The sequence below is a fragment of the Schizosaccharomyces pombe genome, assembly GCF_000002945.2.
Source record: "Schizosaccharomyces pombe strain 972h- genome assembly, chromosome: II".
NCBI lineage: Eukaryota > Fungi > Ascomycota > Schizosaccharomycetes > Schizosaccharomycetales > Schizosaccharomycetaceae > Schizosaccharomyces > Schizosaccharomyces pombe.
Genome location: NC_003423.3, coordinates 2986465 through 3004116, shown reverse-complemented (window position 1 = coordinate 3004116; position 17652 = coordinate 2986465). Strand labels below are relative to the sequence as shown.

Here is a 17652-nt window from a genome sequence, read left to right as displayed (position 1 = left end):
TATGATCATGCTGTAACTTATTGAACTTTTATTTCGTATTAATAAATTAGAAGCATCTAATAACGATGAACTTTTTGTAATTGGAATACCGAAGCACAAATATGATTATATGATGATATAATGTAAAAATAAATTACTTTAATGATATTCTTTTCTTATATTATACTATATTTTTGTATTTGAAATGAACTTGTATCTTTAAATTGATTTAAGGTGCTTTACGTGTTGCTGCAGTATACTAATACAAAAAATATACGAAAGTTGAATTCAACTTTTACAATGCCCCATAGAAACGATAGAAGAAAGTCTGCTTCAAAGGCTCCTAATGCCATTATTCATGGCCGTGTTGCGAGTAAAAAAACCATAAAGAAGCAATTAAGGAATGGAAAATATGTAAGATTAAATCACCTTTAAGCATTTTAAAGAAATACCTAACCAATAATTTAGTCGCTGAAACGTCTTGCTGAAAAGGGGATCCATTTAGATGATATTGCAATGGGTAAGAAATTTTTTTAATAGTGTGTTTTACAGGAAAGCTTCATTTCCACCGTCAATTATGTATCTAACAAACGGACATAGAGATTGATAATGCCAGCAAGAAAAACATTTCCAAAGATAAGTCTTTGAATGAAAATCTATTTGGAAAAACCGAAGCCGGGAAACAAAAGGATTTCATGAACATTGAGCCAACATGTAAAGGAACAATTTTGGGTGCTCCTCCAGCATTATAAGCTTATTTTTATTAAGCTTTATGGGTCTTTAGGGTTGATTGATAATAATATTAATACAATATGTTTTAAATATACGGTCCACACATATAGGGTTTCAACCAATGTGTTATCTATTTTGGAAAAAAAAAATTTGTATCATTGTATTAAGTCATCAAGTTGCTATGGTACTATGGCTTTTTCATATAAAAACATTTAATCAGCGTAATGTTTCAACATTCCAGAAAACAATTCCTTACATCTCACCTTGGCGCCAAGCTTGGCACACAAAAGGAAATGCCCGCTTAGTCTACGGTGTAATGAATAAGTTTCTTCTGGAGGAGGTTGAAGTCTTAAATCAAGCATAACAGGAATCTGCTGCTTAACCCTCGCAGTGATCGTTTGATCGCCAAAGTCGTAGACGTCAGGTGCATCAAATGCAAATGGCTCCGCAAGAGTGAAAATTGAATTTATATGCGCATCTATCATTTGAGCAGACTCATGATTATTTAAGTATCCTAGTTCAACAGATAATTTTTTGCACTTTTCTCGGTTACGATGAGCCGCCGCTAGTAAAAGTCGGCAATATTTCTTGATGAACTTTTCATCATATTCAATTGATGCTCCAAAATCTAGTAATTCAATTTTTTTTGTTTTTCCGTTATATAAGAAGTTAGACCAATTAGGGTCGGTTTGCATAAAATGGTATTCAGATATCTCTCTTAGACATTGTTTCGTCAGCAGATATCCTATATGGTTCCTTGTAGCTTGTGAATATTTTTGTTTTCCCAAAGCAATACCATGTAAGTACTCTAATGTAATTACGCTGGGTCCAGATGCTTCTCGAAATACCATTGGGACTTTAAAATCAGAATCATTTTTGAGCAACGATCCAAACCTTTCAGCAAAAGCGGCCTCTCTTTCATAATCGCATTCCCATTTCAGTTCTTTCCTTGCGGCTGCTAAACTGTTTTCTAAAAACAATCCTTTAGGAAGTATTCTAGAAGCTTTCAACAAATAAGCTAGGTTATTCAAATCCGAGTCAATGGAAGACATCACCCCAGGATATTGAACTTTCACCACAACTTCCATGTGATTAGATGCTAAACGAGCTCGATGAACTTGTCCAATTGAAGCTGCCGCCATTGGCTTTCTGTCAAATTCTGAATAGTGAGTCATCCAATTCTTTCCAAGGTTTTTAACCATAACTTGCTCTAGTTGCTTTTCTGGCATGGAATGTGCTCCATCACGTACACGCTCCAAAATTTGAGAAACACGTGGGTCAATCAGCTTACTATCCTGGAATGAAAGCATTTGACCCATTTTTAAAGCAGCACCACGCATTTGAGTCAGTTTGTTCACCAAAATCTCTACATTTCTTTCATTCAGTAACAAAGCTCCATCGTCTTTGCTGATTCCCCACATCCTCTTCATTTTCTCCCCTATAGCCCCAACCGACAAGGAAGTTGCAAGGCCTCCGTAATGCCATAGACGACTCCATTGGGACGAAGGAACTTTAGAAGAGGAAAGTATAACCGGAGACTTATTCTCAGTAGAGTAGCTTTCTTCAATAGAGGATTCAAAGTCTGCTGTAAAATTGGCATTCGTTGCAGGGTGTGATTTTGTTACGTCTTTAATACTAGAATCAATCGCTGAAGGTTTAGCAGGACTTATTTCATCTTTTTTATTTGGTAAAATCGGTTGCGAAATAGGATTTTTTATTTCTTTAGAAGATTGCTCCTGCAAATGTTTGACACCGGAGGCATCTTTCTGAACATCTAAAGAATTTCCCAAAAGCGTTCGTTTCGTATCTTTAGAAGATAACCCCAATTCTTTTATTTGGGAAGCATGTTTGACTTTACCGTTTCTGTATTTCTCCAATAATTGAACGTGCAGGTCACTTGTGGACCTTTTCGAACTGGTTATTTTCGATGCATCATACAGTTGTTTTGCTGTAATTGACGAAGCTTCAGCCTTTAAATATGATTTGGCAACATTTCGAACTGCGGATCCTATTGTTATAAGTTCCCAAAGCCCTGAATTAGCCATTTGTTCTGATTAAATAAGAGAAAAATAAGCCTTGGAATAAAAAGTGCTTCAATTTCGAATGGAAGGGCTTTCAAGTGAATTTATTTATTTCAAAAACCAGACATTTGATTATTTTCATTAACTAGCCACTGTTATAATGGTTTTATGAATCCAAAAATGATAAAAGTTTATGATGGTTCCTAGCGGCGGTTACTTCAGTTAAGCAATCGAACCATATGTATGTACTTGAAGGGACGCGTGTACAGTAAATTAAGGACAATCAATAATTTTTTATATTTACTTTACATACAATAACTATATAAATAAAAGACATAAGATGTTTGTTCAGAGAGATTCACGCCAGTTGGATTAAACCATAATTAAGAAAATAATTGTTGAGATCACGCTTGTAACGTACAAAGACGGATCATTCTATTTTTATATTTTTACGTTGCACAATAGACCCTTCGATTAGCAAGGATGGAGTAGGGACACTTTTGCTGACAGGTAAAATAAAAGAACCATGACGACCAACCCGGGCATAATTTGAATCAAAATCGTACCCAGTATTATCATTTTTACCTTTACTATCGTACAAACCCGCAAATGATTTATAAACATTCCTCTTAGCTAAAGCAGCTATAATTTTATCTTTAGACTGATTGCTTTGGGTTAGTCTGGAAAGTAAAGATGAGTTAAAACCAGGTGGAGGAACCGGATACCAATTCGCAGGAGCAGGTTTAGCTATCGGTGTACAAGTTTCCATAAAACATTCTACTTCACCAGACTTCTGTGTGTAAGCATTTCTTGTACGACGTGCTTCTTCTTTGACATTGCCATTTCGAATTTTAATGAAAGACTCTGGTGTGAACTTGAAAGGTAAATGTGAATGCTGCAAATGTTTGAACATATCTTCATAATTAGAAAAGCACTTTTTACAGTTAGAAACTTCACAATTAAGCCGGATGTTGTTCAAATGGCCGCGCAAATGCATTTCAAACTCTTCTGATGGCAAAACCATATCACACGAAGCCCATAGGCATTTAACCACAGAACAACTTTTCGGATGATGTAACAATAAAACGTGTTTTATAAAATTTTCCAACGAATGAAGATTGGCTAAACAACCCTCCCATTGACAACGGTATTCAGCATAACCTTTACTCAACATGTTAAAGGCTTTAAGTACTTTCTCCTCAAAGGGGTCAATTAACACAAGCGGTTTACAAGCCTTTTTACTAAGCACTGCTTCGTTCCCTGCTTGACTAAGGCTCACGTCAGCAACGCTCGTAGAAATATTCTCACGCAAATTCAAAGACTCGGAGTCAACGACATTGCTTTGATCGCTTTGAGCACCAGCATTAGTAGGTACTTCAACGGGCATTGATTTAGGAAGCTCAGTTGTAATATGAATTGAGGAAATCACATTTTTATCTCCACCGTCCTCTTTAATTTTGTCGGCAAATGGAATATTAGAACTTCTAAAATCTTTATCAATGGTATCAAAAGATCTTTTTGCTGGGATTTTAATTGAACCAGTATCATGGAAAGGTTGTTTTGAGGACGTCGATTCAATTCCAAAATACTCTTTGCGCTTAACAGTTGAAATATCCTTGGTTAAGTTGATCGACTCACAACTTGATAGTTTCCCAGAAATTAGTGGCTTCAATGCGCTTCTGCTTTGTTCTTCGCCAGAATTGTTTTTAGATACATCATTGCCAGATATCAGTTTGTCAAAATCATTAGTACCAGAATCTTTAGCCTGTTTTGTTGAAGACGCATCTTCTTTAAGAGTCTGAAGATTGCTGTCCTTTGAAGTAAAGTAATCTTTACGAGTTGAATCGATAGGAGAAATCTCGTTGTCACTATGAAGAAGAGATGAAACGCTAATGTGAGTAGAAAAACTATCCTTCGTCAATGCTTTAGAATTTGGTGCAGCATGAACAAAAGGAGACTTATCGGGTACAGCCATTCGATTGCTAGAAGCATCCCCATCGCTACTAATACTGGAGAGCTTAGAGTTAGATGGTTTAGGAAGCGAACAGTCCGTATTGTCACTTATTACATTATTTTGATCCACAGAAAACTGCTTTTTAGGAACCAATCCCGGACGTATGGTTTTTATTTCTGCAAGACAAACCTGAGATTCTGCAGAAGGACTTAAAAATGTGCTAGTCAATAATTCTTTTTCATTCGAATTTTCTATTTCACGTCCAAAAGCTCTCTTTGTAACGTCCAGCTTCTCAGGAGGTTTTTCCTGATCAGAATTATATATTCCATCGGCGGAAGCTGCTATGTTTGATACGTCAGCTGTTTGAGCTTGAGTTTCAGAATTATTATGAGATGTCGGAATTCCCTCAGGCAATAATTCCTTTTCATTTCTAGGCCCACTTGTCAAACCAGACGACTTAAAACTAGAATTCGTTTTCAAGACATTGTTAGTTGTGTCAATGTAGGAAGAAGTTGATGACGGTTTCACCAAAGTAGTTTCCGAGCTAACAGATTTTTGTTGTATTGGTTCCTTTTTGCTTTTAATCAAATAATTATCCTTATCAGTATTAAGTTTACTAATGGTGTCGACAGTTGAAGAGGAATACACTTCCGACGCCAGAGATTTAGTAACTCCTAACGAAGAGCTTGATTGAGCAGAGATTTCCGAGTGTTTATTTCTCGTAGGATAGCATACACGTCCGTTAACTGCAACACCATTTTGTTCACGAAGTTGAATGACTTTATCAGGAGATAAGTCTAGCTGTTTTATAGCTTTTTCAAGAGTTTGGCGGTTGTAAGCAATCTCTTCATTAAACCGCCTATGTTTCAAAAAAGAGCCATCCGGTCGCAGGTTAGTAATTGGCAATGAAGGGAACTTCGAGGACACTAACGAAAGATTATTCCAATCGGCCAGGTTACGCAAATCGCCTTTGAATTGTTTTTTCAATTGACCTTTATTTAGTTCGTTTTGCATTAGCTTTAGCTCCAATGATAAATTAAGTCTCGGTCTATCAGGTTTTGATCGAGAGAAAGACGCTGTAGAGTATAGGATTGAGGATGCAATATTATCAGGTGTTAAAAACGGAGAAACAGATGGACACACCTTTTCAGAGTTTAAATTATCAAAAAATGTTTTCTTAACAGTAGAGTTAAGCCCCTCTTTAAGCACTGCTGAAGAGCCTTGGAAACGCAGTCCTTCAAAAGGGTTTGCATGAGCTGCATTTTTTAAGGTTGAAGGGTTTCGCATACTTCCAAGATTATAAGAAGACGTATTACGGGAACTTGTGATATCTTTTTTTGAAGGTGAGCGGTCATAAAGAGATGCTGACGCGTTAACTTTATCGGAAGTTGTTTGCACCATACCATGCCCTGGCTGTTGGCTTCCCGAGGAAATAAGCTTTTCTGAACCATACACATCTAAAGAAGATATATTGGACTTAGTTATAGAAGACGGAATAGAAGAATGATTAGAGTTGACTGAGGAAGCAGTTTTCTTTGAATTATTTTTGACATTTGGAGATACGTGTTTAACCGGGCTAGACTTATTAGATGGGAGATTAGAAAAAGGACGAAATTGATGCTGATAAAATGTTTTTTGTTCGCAAACCAATCCAGGATTTTGTGATGAACTCTGAAAGTCGAATGGTTTAATACCAGCATATTTAGAATTTGATAAAATTGAAGTGTTAGGTTCTGTATTTACCGAAGAATTGGGTTTGAAATTACCATGAGATACATTGGAGACTTGTTGTTGTGTATTTGTTGAAGCCCGTTGATAAACTTCAGATTGAGCTTCCTGTTGCACCTGTAGCTTTGGGCGACCCAAAGTAGTTATCCGAGCTACTAATGTCTGTGAGTACGATTCGAATGGAGGGGGATTAATGAAGAACCCAGTTTTTACAATTTCCTCATACAATTGAACAATTGTAGATATATCGTTGACTGGACCCTCCCTGACTCGTAAAGCCATCAACCATGGACGCAAAATATCATACGTCGACAATAAATATGATAAAGCGCCAGGTGGAATAAGTGAATGAACCAGAGTTTTCACATTGAATGGAGCAGCATGATAAAAGCAGAAAAAATATAGGAGTCTGAGTTGTTGCAATTCTGTCAATGTCTCTGAAGAACTGATATCAGGTTCCGCCATATCTAACAACGAATTGCATGCAGTTGTGTCTTTAAATGTGACAAAAAGTATTTATTACCATTAATTAAATTCCAAAAGGTGGAATTCCTTGGGACCAGCCCTTCGAATTACTGTTCGCACTATTTATTGTGGTGCTGCTGCTATTGATGAAGTGAACTACGACGGGAAGGAAAGAATAGCCGGGGATGCACACTAAGATATCAAAAAACGGGGAAATTTGTTACAACAAAGAATAACATTAAATAAAAAAGAACTAATAATAAGTCTTGACAATGGTCAATCTATGTAATAGAAAGTTATTAACGATAACACAGCGTTGAAAATGAGCTATAATCACTGTACCCACAATGGATGTGCATTATGTTGTACTGTTTTCTTTCTTTTTCTTTTTAGATTTGATCGATTCTTTGTGAAAATTATTGATAATCTCATATAATCCTTCATTTCTTCGACAACATAAAAGCACATCCTGTGGTTGAACCGTTTTCCGTCCTGCATGTCTATTATTTTGTTAATAAGATTAAAATATTTATTTCCATCAAGAGCGTACTCTGCAAAAGCCTCAATGTCTTTAGCTAATACACGTATTTGTTCCCAAACCATTTCGGTAACTCCAACACAAAAAAGCTCATCTACAATGACATTTCTTGACTCTGATTCAGTTAATTCAGAAGCTGTACGATTACAAACTTCTTGTGTAACGTGAAAAATCTCTGCTTTGAATCTCTCCTAGAATACCAGTTAGCCAATACCTATATTAAAATGCATTATTACCTCCTCCATCATATAACTTTGATTACTTTTTATTAATTTTCGTAATAATACGTTACTAAAAGTTAAGATAAGTAGTCTCCTTATAATTAAATGGCTAAAACATGAAATAGGTGGTTTCCAAGTTTCTTCGTAGTTTGAAACATTGTTTTATTAATCTAAACTAAAATATTATTTTCGTGGGGAGCTAACCGTGCTAAATACCAAAGAGTAGGCCAAAACCAATCAGTTGGAAAGTATTTATTAATCTTAATAAAACCTTGTGCCTAAATAAAAATTTTCTCAGAAAAAAGTCCATGGTGCAAACACAATTCTTGGTAAGTTGAAAATTCTGTTGAGGATGCTAAAGCTTTTTTTCAATCAAAAAAAATTTTTTTTAAAATAAGTACCAAAGTTCCGTATGGCAATAAAACATCTTCCTAAGATTTTAATTGCCAGGAAAAACAAAGCAGAAGTTAACCATTGCGACCTTAAAAGAAGAGTTTCTATAAAAATTGTTATGATCCGTAAAAGTCTTTCCAAAATGGGATACTAATCCGAAAGATCTATGGTTTAGGAAATCCAGGATCAGCGTTCGTCAAATCGAGACACTCACTGGGGAAATTAATGGTGAGTATGTACGCTGACAGCATGGCATTTCCAAAAAATTGGCCTAGTACCAAAGAAAATCTCACCTTGGTTTTGTCCACCTCATACATGAATGATTCCGGGAAACAGTTGAAAAAGATATCTAATGATTTTGTGCGCAAAGTTTCGCCATTAGACAAAATCGTATATGTAGTTGTGCATGACGAATTGGAGTTAGATTTAGGCAAAGTCAAGCTTCGTTTGCCCGGAGGCTCTCACAGGTAAGTAATATCCAAAGCAATACTTATTAACATTGCTAGGGGACACAATGGGATTCGCTCTTGTCAAGAATTCCTAGGAAAAGAAGTAAGGTACACATTTAATTTCATTACTAATTCAAAGAGTTTTTACAGGATTGGATTGGGAATTGGACGTTGTGAGTCAAGGAATAGGGAGGACGTTTCAGATTATGTTTTGAGTAAATTCAACTCTAATGAAATGAAACTAATTGAAACTGATATATTCCATAAGTTTTGCAACATTCTTCAACAATTACAACTTTCAATTGAAACATAGGGACTAAGTTAAGCTTAACTCATTGCGGGTTGTTCCTTGTAAAATTGATTGTTGATTATAAGAACTATGAAGCTACATTGTTCATTCCGTTTAAATAAATTATCAAAACCCACAGTCCATCATATTTTCAAGGCAATATTGGATTAAAAGATCAATACCTTTTTTATTGCTATATAAAATTGATAGATAAATAAATCTAAGATACAACAATTCATGAGAACAAACAGAGATTAAAAGACTAATTTAAAAGACCCGCTTAAAGCAATAAAAATTCAAAACCCTAAAATACCAATTTTCTTTGTTTTGCTTTCGAATTAAAGAAATTAGGCGTTGGGAAGTTTGGCGTAGCGATACGCTCTAGCGTGTTTGCTCGTAAATATTTATTTGTGTACATAGCACATCGAAACTCAAGTTACCCGATTTATAACTTTATTCCTTCTTTTGATATAGTTTTCCTTTTATACCACAGAAGATATTTTATTTTCAAAAGAAAGTAATTAAAAATTGCTATGAGTCATGCAAGATTATCGGTAGGCTCGTAAGTAAATTCTCAAAAAGTAAACACCCTTCTATTAACAATCGTTACAAATTAGGGAATGTTGGGTTTCCAATAATAACGGTCATTGGGATGCTGCTCGATTAATCGAAATAAAAGATAATGGAGGAGGTAAAGTCGTAGCAACTGTTGCAAAGAGCAGCGGTGTTTTAGAAACAGTGAATTACCAACAGTTACAAAATCGAAACATCGGTCAATCAGAGTCGCCTTCTGATTTAACGAATCTTCCTTATTTAAATGAGCCATCTGTCCTTCATGCCTTACATAATCGTTACAATAACAAGCAAATTTACACATATTCGGGAATCGTGCTTGTCTCAATAAACCCTTACCAAAATCTTCCCGAGTTTTACAACGACAATCTGATAAAACATTTCCATAAAGATCCCGAAGCAGCCAAAGTTCCTCACCTATACTCTATAGCAAGTTCTTGTTACCATGCTTTAACTACAGATTCCAAGAATCAGACTATTATTGTGTCTGGAGAATCAGGTGCAGGCAAAACAGTTGCTGCTAAGTATATTATGCGTTACTTGACCTCGGTACAGGGAGTAGATCATAATGGTGTTGTTAAACGCTCTGTTGAGAATCAAGTTCTCGCTACTAATCCTATTATGGAAGCATTTGGTAACGCAAAAACTATCAGAAATGATAACTCTTCACGTTTTGGTAAATATGTTACCATAAGCTTTGATGAAAACTTGTTGATTACCGGAGCAAATGTAAACACATATTTACTTGAAAGATCCCGAGTAGTCTCTTTACTTAAAGGGGAAAGAAATTATCACATTTTTTATCAGCTAATTACTGGATGTACAGAGGAACAAAGGGATAAATGGTTTCTTGAGTCTGCGTCTTCTTTTAATTATTTATCACAAGGAAATTGTGATGAAATATCTGGCGTTGACGACAGTAATGACTTTACTATAACTTGCAGAGCTCTTTCAACTATTGGTATTTCAGAGTCAAGGCAGGAGGATGTATTTTGTCTACTTGCTGCCTTACTCCACCTTGGTAACATTGAAGTCTGTGCAACAAGAAATGAAGCACAAATACAGCCCGGTGATGGGTATCTTCAGAAAGCTGCTTTATTACTTGGTGTCGATTCATCTACGCTTGCTAAATGGATTGTTAAAAGACAACTGAAAACTAGATCCGAAACCATTATTACCTCATCAACTTTGGAACATGCTATTAGCATAAGAGACTCTGTCGCTAAATATTTATATTCCGCACTGTTTTTGTGGATTGTTCACATGATTAATGCATCACTTGACCATAACAAAGTTAAAAGAGCTGCCTACAAATATATTGGTGTTGTTGATATTTATGGCTTCGAACATTTCGAAAAAAATTCGATGGAGCAATTCTGTATTAATTATGCTAATGAAAAACTTCAACAAGAATTTAATAAGCACGTTTTTAAACTAGAACAGGAAGAATATGTTAAAGAAGGATTAGACTGGCGACTTATAGAATATTCTGACAATCAAGGTTGCATATCCTTAATCGAAGACAAATTAGGGATACTCTCGTTGTTGGATGAGGAATGTCGCTTACCTTCAGGGAACCACCAATCGTTTTTACAAAAATTAAATAATCAACTTCCTACAAAACACTCTCAGTTCTATAAAAAATCTAGATTTAATGATGGTTCATTTATGGTTAAACATTATGCTTTGGACGTTAGTTATCAAGTACACGATTTTTTAGCAAAAAATTCGGATGCCATACCTGATGAGTTTATAAGTTTACTACAAAACTCAAAAAATGAGTTTATAACTTATCTGCTAGACTTTTATATGCAGTTGGTTTCTTCTCAAAATAAAAATCCTAGAAAGACTGCTATAAGCAGGAAACCTACACTTTCATCAATGTTTAAATCTTCTTTGTCTCAATTAATGACAACTGTTTCCTCTACTAATGTTCATTACATTCGATGCATTAAGCCTAATGAAGAAAAGCTTCCTTGGACGTTCTCCCCGCCGATGGTGCTCTCACAACTCAGGGCCTGCGGTGTTTTTGAAACAATTAGGATATCCTCGTTAGGGTTTCCTGCTCGATTTTCGTATGAGGAATTTGCTCATCGATTCCGCATTTTGTTGTCTTCTAAAGAATGGGAGGAAGATAATAAAAAGTTGACTCTTAATATTGTTAACTCTGTAATTCCTCATGATAACCTAAACTTTCAAGTTGGTCGCTCCAAAATATTTTTCAGATCAAACGTTATTGGAAATTTTGAAGAAGCCCATCGAGCTACATGTAGCAAATCGACAGTTTTATTACAGTCTGCTATAAGAGGCTTCTTTACTCGGAAGGAGTATCAAAGAACTGTAAAATTTATCATTAAACTACAATCGGTTATTATGGGCTGGTTAACTCGTCAACGTTTTGAGCGAGAAAAAATTGAACGAGCAGCCATTCTTATTCAAGCTCATTGGCGATCTTATATCCAACGCAAAAGATATTTGTCCCTTATCAAATGTGCTATTGTTATTCAATCAATAGTTCGGAAGAATATCGCATATTCTCGTTATATAAATGAGTTAAGGGAAAGTTCTGCTACACTTCTTGCAAAATTTTGGCGAGCGTACAACGCAAGAAAAACTTTTAGAGGTTTGAAGAAGTCAGTTATTGCTCTGCAATGTGTGTCGCGCTCTGTATTAACCAGAAGATATCTTCGCAGATTACAAGATTCGGCGGGCAGGACTAGCATTCTTTATGAGAAGCAAAAGAACCTGCAGGCTTCTATAACCGAAGTATCCAAACAGTTGAAATCAAATAGCAAAAAAGTAACAGTTTTAAGGAATAAGCTTAATATTTTAAATAACTCACTATCGAAATGGAAGTGTTTAATTAAGAAGCCCAGTGACTTTTCTGAACCCGTTAGTATGGATTTTACTAGCAACGATGAACAGCTTGTGCAACTTTTGCAAGCCGAATCAAAGCTTCGGCAAGCATCTCAGCAACTTTATATGGCAGCCAAAAAATCGGAGTTGGGATTTGTTCAATCTCAAACTGCCCGAGAGAACTTGTCGAATTATTACCAAGCTTTACAGATGACAGTTTCTGAAAAATTTGAATATGATACTGAACAACTACCTTCCCGTGTTCTTTTTTACGCAATGGATAGATACTTCTCCATCCACAAAAAACTCAAACAGCTTCTTGAATTAGTTGGTGTTGAAAATGCATCTCTCTTACCTAATGAAGTTGTTAATAAACAAACTAAAGATTTATTGTATGAGAAAAGGGTTGTTTTTTTAAAGCAAATTAAGCAAGCTCTCACGGTTTCTTCTTTGTTTAATGCAGTTGGTTACAAAGATGGTGTTATGAGGTTGTTAGAAACGGATCAGAACTCACTACTTTTTGCTGGGGTAGTAAACTTTCTAATTTTTGCAGGTATTAGCCTTGATTTGAAGACACAAATCAGTGAGTTTTTGAGCCAATTGTGTTCCTATTTCACTAAAATCGTTGACGGTACAGTTATTGAAAATGATAAAACTCTAGATTTCTATGAAAAACCTCTACAAGCGGTTTTGTATTGGTTCGCAACGTTACACAAAATTCGTTCATTTTTAGTGCATCTTTTATCTATTAATTCACATGGAAAGCAAAGTGTGGTAGAGGATTTATGGAATCCGTTGATTTTGAAATTCTCAAAACATTTTTCTAATCTGGAAAATTCATTTCATTCCTTGGTCCAGAAACTATTAAGTTGTTGTACCGAGGGATCGATTAATGCTCTTTTAAATTCAAAATGTTTACCAGAGTTTATCGATGCGGCTGATGAGAACACAACACCTACTGGAATGAATATTTATGAGTTGATAGACAGAATGAATTTAATACACAAATTATTAATATCTTCTGCCTTGCAACCAAATTTATTGGAATTGACTATATCTCACATGCTTCAACATATAGGACAACGTGCCTTTCAAACATTAATTCATGGGTAAGGCAGCTATCAAAAAAACTATCACTAACATTCTAGCCGGTCACCGTACACTTGGAAATCTGCTTCTCAGGTTTCCTATAATGCCTCGCTGTTGATTAACTGGTGTCATCAAAAGGGTATTAGTTATGTTAACTCGTCACTATTGCCTTTAATGCAGTCTCCTTTGGTATTTTGCCTTCGTAAAAACGATGCAAACGATTTGGATGTTATTCTCTCTGTTTGTAATTTACTTTCGCCATTTGAAGTTGTATGCCTCCTAAATAGGTATCAGCCATGCGCTGGTGAAAATCCTCTACCAAAATCCTTTTCAAAAGCCGTAGAGGCATTATCTTGTAAGTATAAGCAATCTGGTTTTACAAATGGTAAAATCACAAACACTAATGGGCACGCTATTCCTATAGCTGCTTCTAAAAACCCTTTATTATCACTTGAAAATAATCATATATACGAAGAGCTTCGACTTTCAGAGTTGATAAACTTATTGGCTAAAGCTACATTATAAGCTTTTTATCAAGTATCATTAAACGTTACACCCGATCAATATTTTTAATTTATATTAGTACTCATTAATACTATATTCTTATCATTCTCTGTTAATTCAAAGCATCATATAGTAACTTCAGGAAAGCAATAAATTTAGTATTTTGGATATTTGATAAAATCGTTTGATCGATTCCGAAAATGGATGAGTAGTATAGTCGGGTGGGTTTATATTTAACTTTGGCCCTATAATGTCTTCGTTCAATCTTTTAAATAAACAAATGAAAGATTTGCATAATCCGAATTCATTGTAGTCCTCAAAAAGGTTTAACATTTTATTTTCTGAAGATTCTTTAAAAAACTTTTCACAAATTCTGAAATGATAACTCAATTGTTCTAATTCGTTCCGCTCAATGAATCCAAAAGCTGGAGAACTTTCAAGCACCCTTGCTAGTATCACCTTAATACTTGGTAAACAGGAAGTTAAGTAAGACGTTGGAGCACGCTCTGATTCAACTTCTTTAGCACAAGCAAGCGTTTGATGAAATAACCAAGAAGAAAATCGGTAATAGAAACTTCTCAGACGATCGTTACAGTTGAAATAACGACAGTGTAAAAGATTTGAAAAGGCAGATGATATGTAGTAAAGATTTTTTTTTTCATATCCTACATTTCTGATGTTCGACTGTAATAATGAATTCTCCAAATCCTTGACCATGATTGAGGGACATTTAAAAGGCTGAATTTCTTTTAACGAATGTATGCAACAGTCGGATATAATAAAAAGTAAAATCATCATGGGTGATACAAATTCAAAATGGACAGCGAAACAGCGTCTGTAAAATGCAATCAACTGTTTAAGCAAATTTAACAAAGCACTCTTGGGCGGGTCTTCAGAACATAAAGCCGATGAAAACCAATAAATAGACTCCACTATACATTCATCGGATGCCCAGACAACAGCAATTTGATTCCTATGCATTCCGTTTCCGGGTAATGTTCGATGAGCCAAATCATAAAACCCTAAAGCTCTATCATATGCGCCGCGTTTTTTGAGGCAAGTAGAAGAATATCTGGCCATATCCCCTAAATATATAAAACAATTATACACGCATTCTAATGCCTCCATATGGTTCCTTGAATACGAAGCTTCAGGAATTGATGACATTTCATCGTTTGAAATAGTCGAAGAAACAGTAGCTGATGATGTCCATTTACAAAAAAACGGTCTGTATGAATCCAATTGGAACTTAGATATTAGTTCACTTATGCAAGTCTGGTAAAAGATTGCACACGTTTTCAAGAATTTAAAGAAAACCTTTTTTGTCTTTTTTTTTTCAACAACGTGTCGAGGATGTATCTTAAAATTAATAATTGTCCCATACTTTAGTTTTTACTCACCTCTCTAAACCTACTTCTAAAATGTTGAATAATTTTATAATGGCAACATGACCATATAATATCTGGACGTTCAAAAGTATTTGTTTGAATACTTTTTAGACGATTTAACAGTTTCTTCTCAACTTCAATTTCAATTGCTATAATTTTCTCATATAAATCATGCTTAAAACCTCCTTGAGCTGCTTCACACAGCGCTTTGACGAGCTTTCCCTGCTCTTCACAAATTTCATTACTTGAAAGTTGTTGCGACATTAATTATAATATCGTCACATTTTAAGAAAAATATAAAAAATTATCAAAAACGTATTTCTGCAGCGTTGAGCGTGGAAATTAGACCACTTAAGTCACTTGACTTCTTCCTACTTGATATCTTATGCAAAAACCCTAAGCGTAATGACAATTCAGTATTAGAGAAAGAAAAATATGGTTCTATCAAATAAAATAGTAGGGAAAAAAAATATATATATGTATATATATAATATTTACATGTACGACAAATGATTGAAAACAACTTATGTGCTGTGCTCGGAGCAACCCTGTACTCAACAATTACAAAAATATCATTGTTTTGTTTAATATTCCGTATCCTTAACTAAATGCTAGCAATAAAGAGCTGAATTAGTTGCCATTTAGGCGTTTTTCAAGCGAAAAGCAATAATTTATAAGGTGCGCGCTTTAAGGTTCATCCTCAGATTCATGTCCATGCTCGAAAAGGTAATTAGCAGCAAGCTACAATTGTTAGTTGATAATTCAATAAATCAAAAAAAAAAAAAAAACACACCTCTTCATTTTTATCACAAGCTAAATAAGCCTGAATTACAATGTTTCTGTCGAAGCCAAGTTGACATAACTAAAAGCTTGTTAGATAGTTAAAACAAAAAAATAGAAATAACATACTCTATCAATACTCTCAGATTCTTCTTGAGTAATTTGAATCTGAATTCCACCAGAAGGTAAGGCAGACTCGCCTTCGGCACCCTCCGCCAATAATTGCAAAAATGCTTCAGGATTTTGCGTAATAGCTTGAGCCAATGCAGGATCTCCCTGCCCAATTTGTTGCAATATAGTTTCCAACATCTGTGGATTTTGTTGAACAATTTGTCTTAGCTGTTGAAATTGAGGAATGCTACGAAGGAAGCCTAGAGGGTCATCACCAACGGTATTAGAAGGTTGTTCTTGATTTTCATTTTCTGATAAAGCAGCTTGTTCAAAAAGATTCGCTGGCTGGCCAGTGGAAGTAGGAGCAAGGGCTTCGCTTTGCTGTTGCTGAGCAGCAAGGGCTGCAGCACTCTCTTCTCTCTGTCGATTGAGAATGTCTTCGGGAATACCAGTTAATAAGTATTCCACTGCCCGATCAGGGTTGTTAAAAGCGGCACGCATGGCTCTTTCAACTTCGCTGCGTTCGTATCCCATTTCTACCATATTTTCGACAGCAACATTTCGTTGAGCACCAACTGCCAATGTGTTGGCGTCTATTGGTGCTTCACTAGTGGCAGTAGTATCTGGGTTTGAAGGGGCAGCAGCAGCAACAGTTTGTGTAGTAGAGGTAGATTCCGCCACGGTAGAAGAAGGAGCTTCAACTTTCTTTTCAGGTACGGAAGCCGGAGGATTGGGGGCAGGACTGGCAGCTGATTTCGGAGTAGAGGTGGAAGTTTTGGGTCGTGAAACCATGCATACAATGAAATCCTGTTCTTTTATATTGTATTCGCCAACAGTTTTGTCATCAGCAAGGATTCGACCTATAAATTAGTATTTTACATATTAAAATTATGTTATATACCTGAGTAAATTAACTTTTGACGTTCGACTTCATAATTCTGTTGCGTTTGAATTTTTTCTTTTAATTCTGAAATCTGTTTACGTTAGAAAAATAATATGCCACAATTATCATACTTTGGTATCTGCAGAAACATCAGAAATAACAAATTTCTGCTGCTGTAGATTTTTGAATGTCAAATTCATTTTCAAAGCAAATTTGGCGTAGTGGGTAAATGTATAGTAATGAAAACCTCTTTGAAAAAACGTTGCATCAGAGAATAATTGTCAAGGTAGCAAACAAACACCATACACAAGTAACATTATTTGGTATCATCGCATTGTTTATCATAAAATGTGAATGAAAAATCTAAAAAGCAAAACAGTTTGGTTTATTTGAACCTAAAATTTAATGTAAGAAAATATTTCATTTGTTTGAAAGTGTTGTGAGTGAAACATTTACCTCGTTTCCAAGTCCATTAGTACTCAATACAGTGTATTAGTTTATTCTTTATTCTTTAATTTACTATATATATATATATTTTTCTGTTGGATTATTCATTCTCATTTTCTATTTATTTACAGAACGATCGCTAATAAATTTATATATATTAATTATGATTTGTTTATTTAAGTTAGCAATGACCGTTACAATAGCAGATTTTTATTTACAAGTTTGACTTTTGAATTATGTTCCGATAGTTTT

General features: G+C 35.1%; 8 protein-coding genes and 6 long non-coding RNA genes across 14 annotated transcripts; 6 read left to right on the top strand and 8 right to left on the bottom strand.

Annotated features, from left to right (window-relative positions):
• Nucleotides 1-279: 279 nt before the first annotated feature.
• alb1 (ribosome biogenesis protein Alb1) lies at nucleotides 280-766 on the top strand (the record flags this gene model as incomplete). Its single annotated transcript, NM_001022158.3, has 3 exons — nucleotides 280-393; nucleotides 448-499; nucleotides 580-766. 3 exons carry the CDS (start codon nucleotides 280-282, stop codon nucleotides 729-731), a joined length of 318 nt encoding a protein of 105 aa, NP_596238.1. The 3' UTR covers nucleotides 732-766.
• Nucleotides 490-729, bottom strand: SPOM_SPNCRNA.5928. Its single transcript, NR_195279.1, has one exon. It is a non-coding gene; the product is annotated as a non-coding RNA (long non-coding RNA).
• On the top strand, nucleotides 700-3043 carry SPOM_SPNCRNA.1570. Its single transcript, NR_150461.1, has one exon. It is a non-coding gene; the product is annotated as a non-coding RNA, possible alternative UTR (long non-coding RNA).
• On the bottom strand, nucleotides 841-2943 carry coq8 (ABC1 kinase family ubiquinone biosynthesis ATPase Coq8). Its single transcript, NM_001022157.3, has one exon. The coding sequence runs from the start codon at nucleotides 2754-2756 to the stop codon at nucleotides 924-926; it is 1833 nt and encodes a 610-aa protein (NP_596237.1). The 5' UTR covers nucleotides 2757-2943; the 3' UTR covers nucleotides 841-923.
• Nucleotides 2981-7026, bottom strand: clr1 (SHREC complex intermodule linker subunit Clr1). The gene has a single exon (NM_001022156.3). The coding sequence runs from the start codon at nucleotides 6877-6879 to the stop codon at nucleotides 3163-3165; it is 3717 nt and encodes a 1238-aa protein (NP_596236.1). The 5' UTR covers nucleotides 6880-7026; the 3' UTR covers nucleotides 2981-3162.
• SPOM_SPNCRNA.1569 lies at nucleotides 6958-7628 on the top strand. The gene has a single exon (NR_150460.1). It is a non-coding gene; the product is annotated as a non-coding RNA (long non-coding RNA).
• On the bottom strand, nucleotides 6970-7772 carry mhf1. The gene is made up of 3 exons (NM_001022155.4): nucleotides 7654-7772; nucleotides 7430-7608; nucleotides 6970-7379 (listed from the first exon to the last, which is right to left on the bottom strand). Exons 1-3 carry the CDS (start codon nucleotides 7663-7665, stop codon nucleotides 7238-7240), a joined length of 333 nt encoding a protein of 110 aa, NP_596235.2. The 5' UTR covers nucleotides 7666-7772; the 3' UTR covers nucleotides 6970-7237.
• A 73-nt stretch (nucleotides 7773-7845) lies between these two features.
• On the top strand, nucleotides 7846-9014 carry pth1 (peptidyl-tRNA hydrolase Pth1). Its single transcript, NM_001022154.4, has 4 exons — nucleotides 7846-8146; nucleotides 8194-8498; nucleotides 8538-8583; nucleotides 8620-9014. The coding sequence occupies exons 1-4, from the start codon at nucleotides 8051-8053 to the stop codon at nucleotides 8791-8793; spliced, it is 621 nt and encodes a 206-aa protein (NP_596234.2). The 5' UTR covers nucleotides 7846-8050; the 3' UTR covers nucleotides 8794-9014.
• A 188-nt stretch (nucleotides 9015-9202) lies between these two features.
• On the top strand, nucleotides 9203-13939 carry myo51 (myosin type V). Its single transcript, NM_001022153.3, has 3 exons — nucleotides 9203-9331; nucleotides 9387-13307; nucleotides 13347-13939. Exons 1-3 carry the CDS (start codon nucleotides 9303-9305, stop codon nucleotides 13810-13812), a joined length of 4416 nt encoding a protein of 1471 aa, NP_596233.1. The 5' UTR covers nucleotides 9203-9302; the 3' UTR covers nucleotides 13813-13939.
• On the bottom strand, nucleotides 10137-12948 carry SPOM_SPNCRNA.5927. The gene has a single exon (NR_195278.1). It is a non-coding gene; the product is annotated as a non-coding RNA (long non-coding RNA).
• Nucleotides 13052-13631, bottom strand: SPOM_SPNCRNA.5926. The gene has a single exon (NR_195277.1). It is a non-coding gene; the product is annotated as a non-coding RNA (long non-coding RNA).
• Nucleotides 13841-15531, bottom strand: est1 (telomerase regulator Est1). Its single transcript, NM_001022152.3, has 2 exons — nucleotides 15192-15531; nucleotides 13841-15150 (listed from the first exon to the last, which is right to left on the bottom strand). Exons 1-2 carry the CDS (start codon nucleotides 15441-15443, stop codon nucleotides 13930-13932), a joined length of 1473 nt encoding a protein of 490 aa, NP_596232.1. The 5' UTR covers nucleotides 15444-15531; the 3' UTR covers nucleotides 13841-13929.
• On the top strand, nucleotides 13952-17048 carry SPOM_SPNCRNA.5925. Its single transcript, NR_195276.1, has one exon. It is a non-coding gene; the product is annotated as a non-coding RNA (long non-coding RNA).
• Nucleotides 15628-17188, bottom strand: rhp23 (UV excision repair protein rhp23). The gene is made up of 5 exons (NM_001022151.3): nucleotides 17085-17188; nucleotides 16972-17044; nucleotides 16089-16930; nucleotides 15973-16041; nucleotides 15628-15920 (listed from the first exon to the last, which is right to left on the bottom strand). Exons 1-5 carry the CDS (start codon nucleotides 17151-17153, stop codon nucleotides 15867-15869), a joined length of 1107 nt encoding a protein of 368 aa, NP_596231.1. The 5' UTR covers nucleotides 17154-17188; the 3' UTR covers nucleotides 15628-15866.
• Nucleotides 17189-17652: the final 464 nt, after the last annotated feature.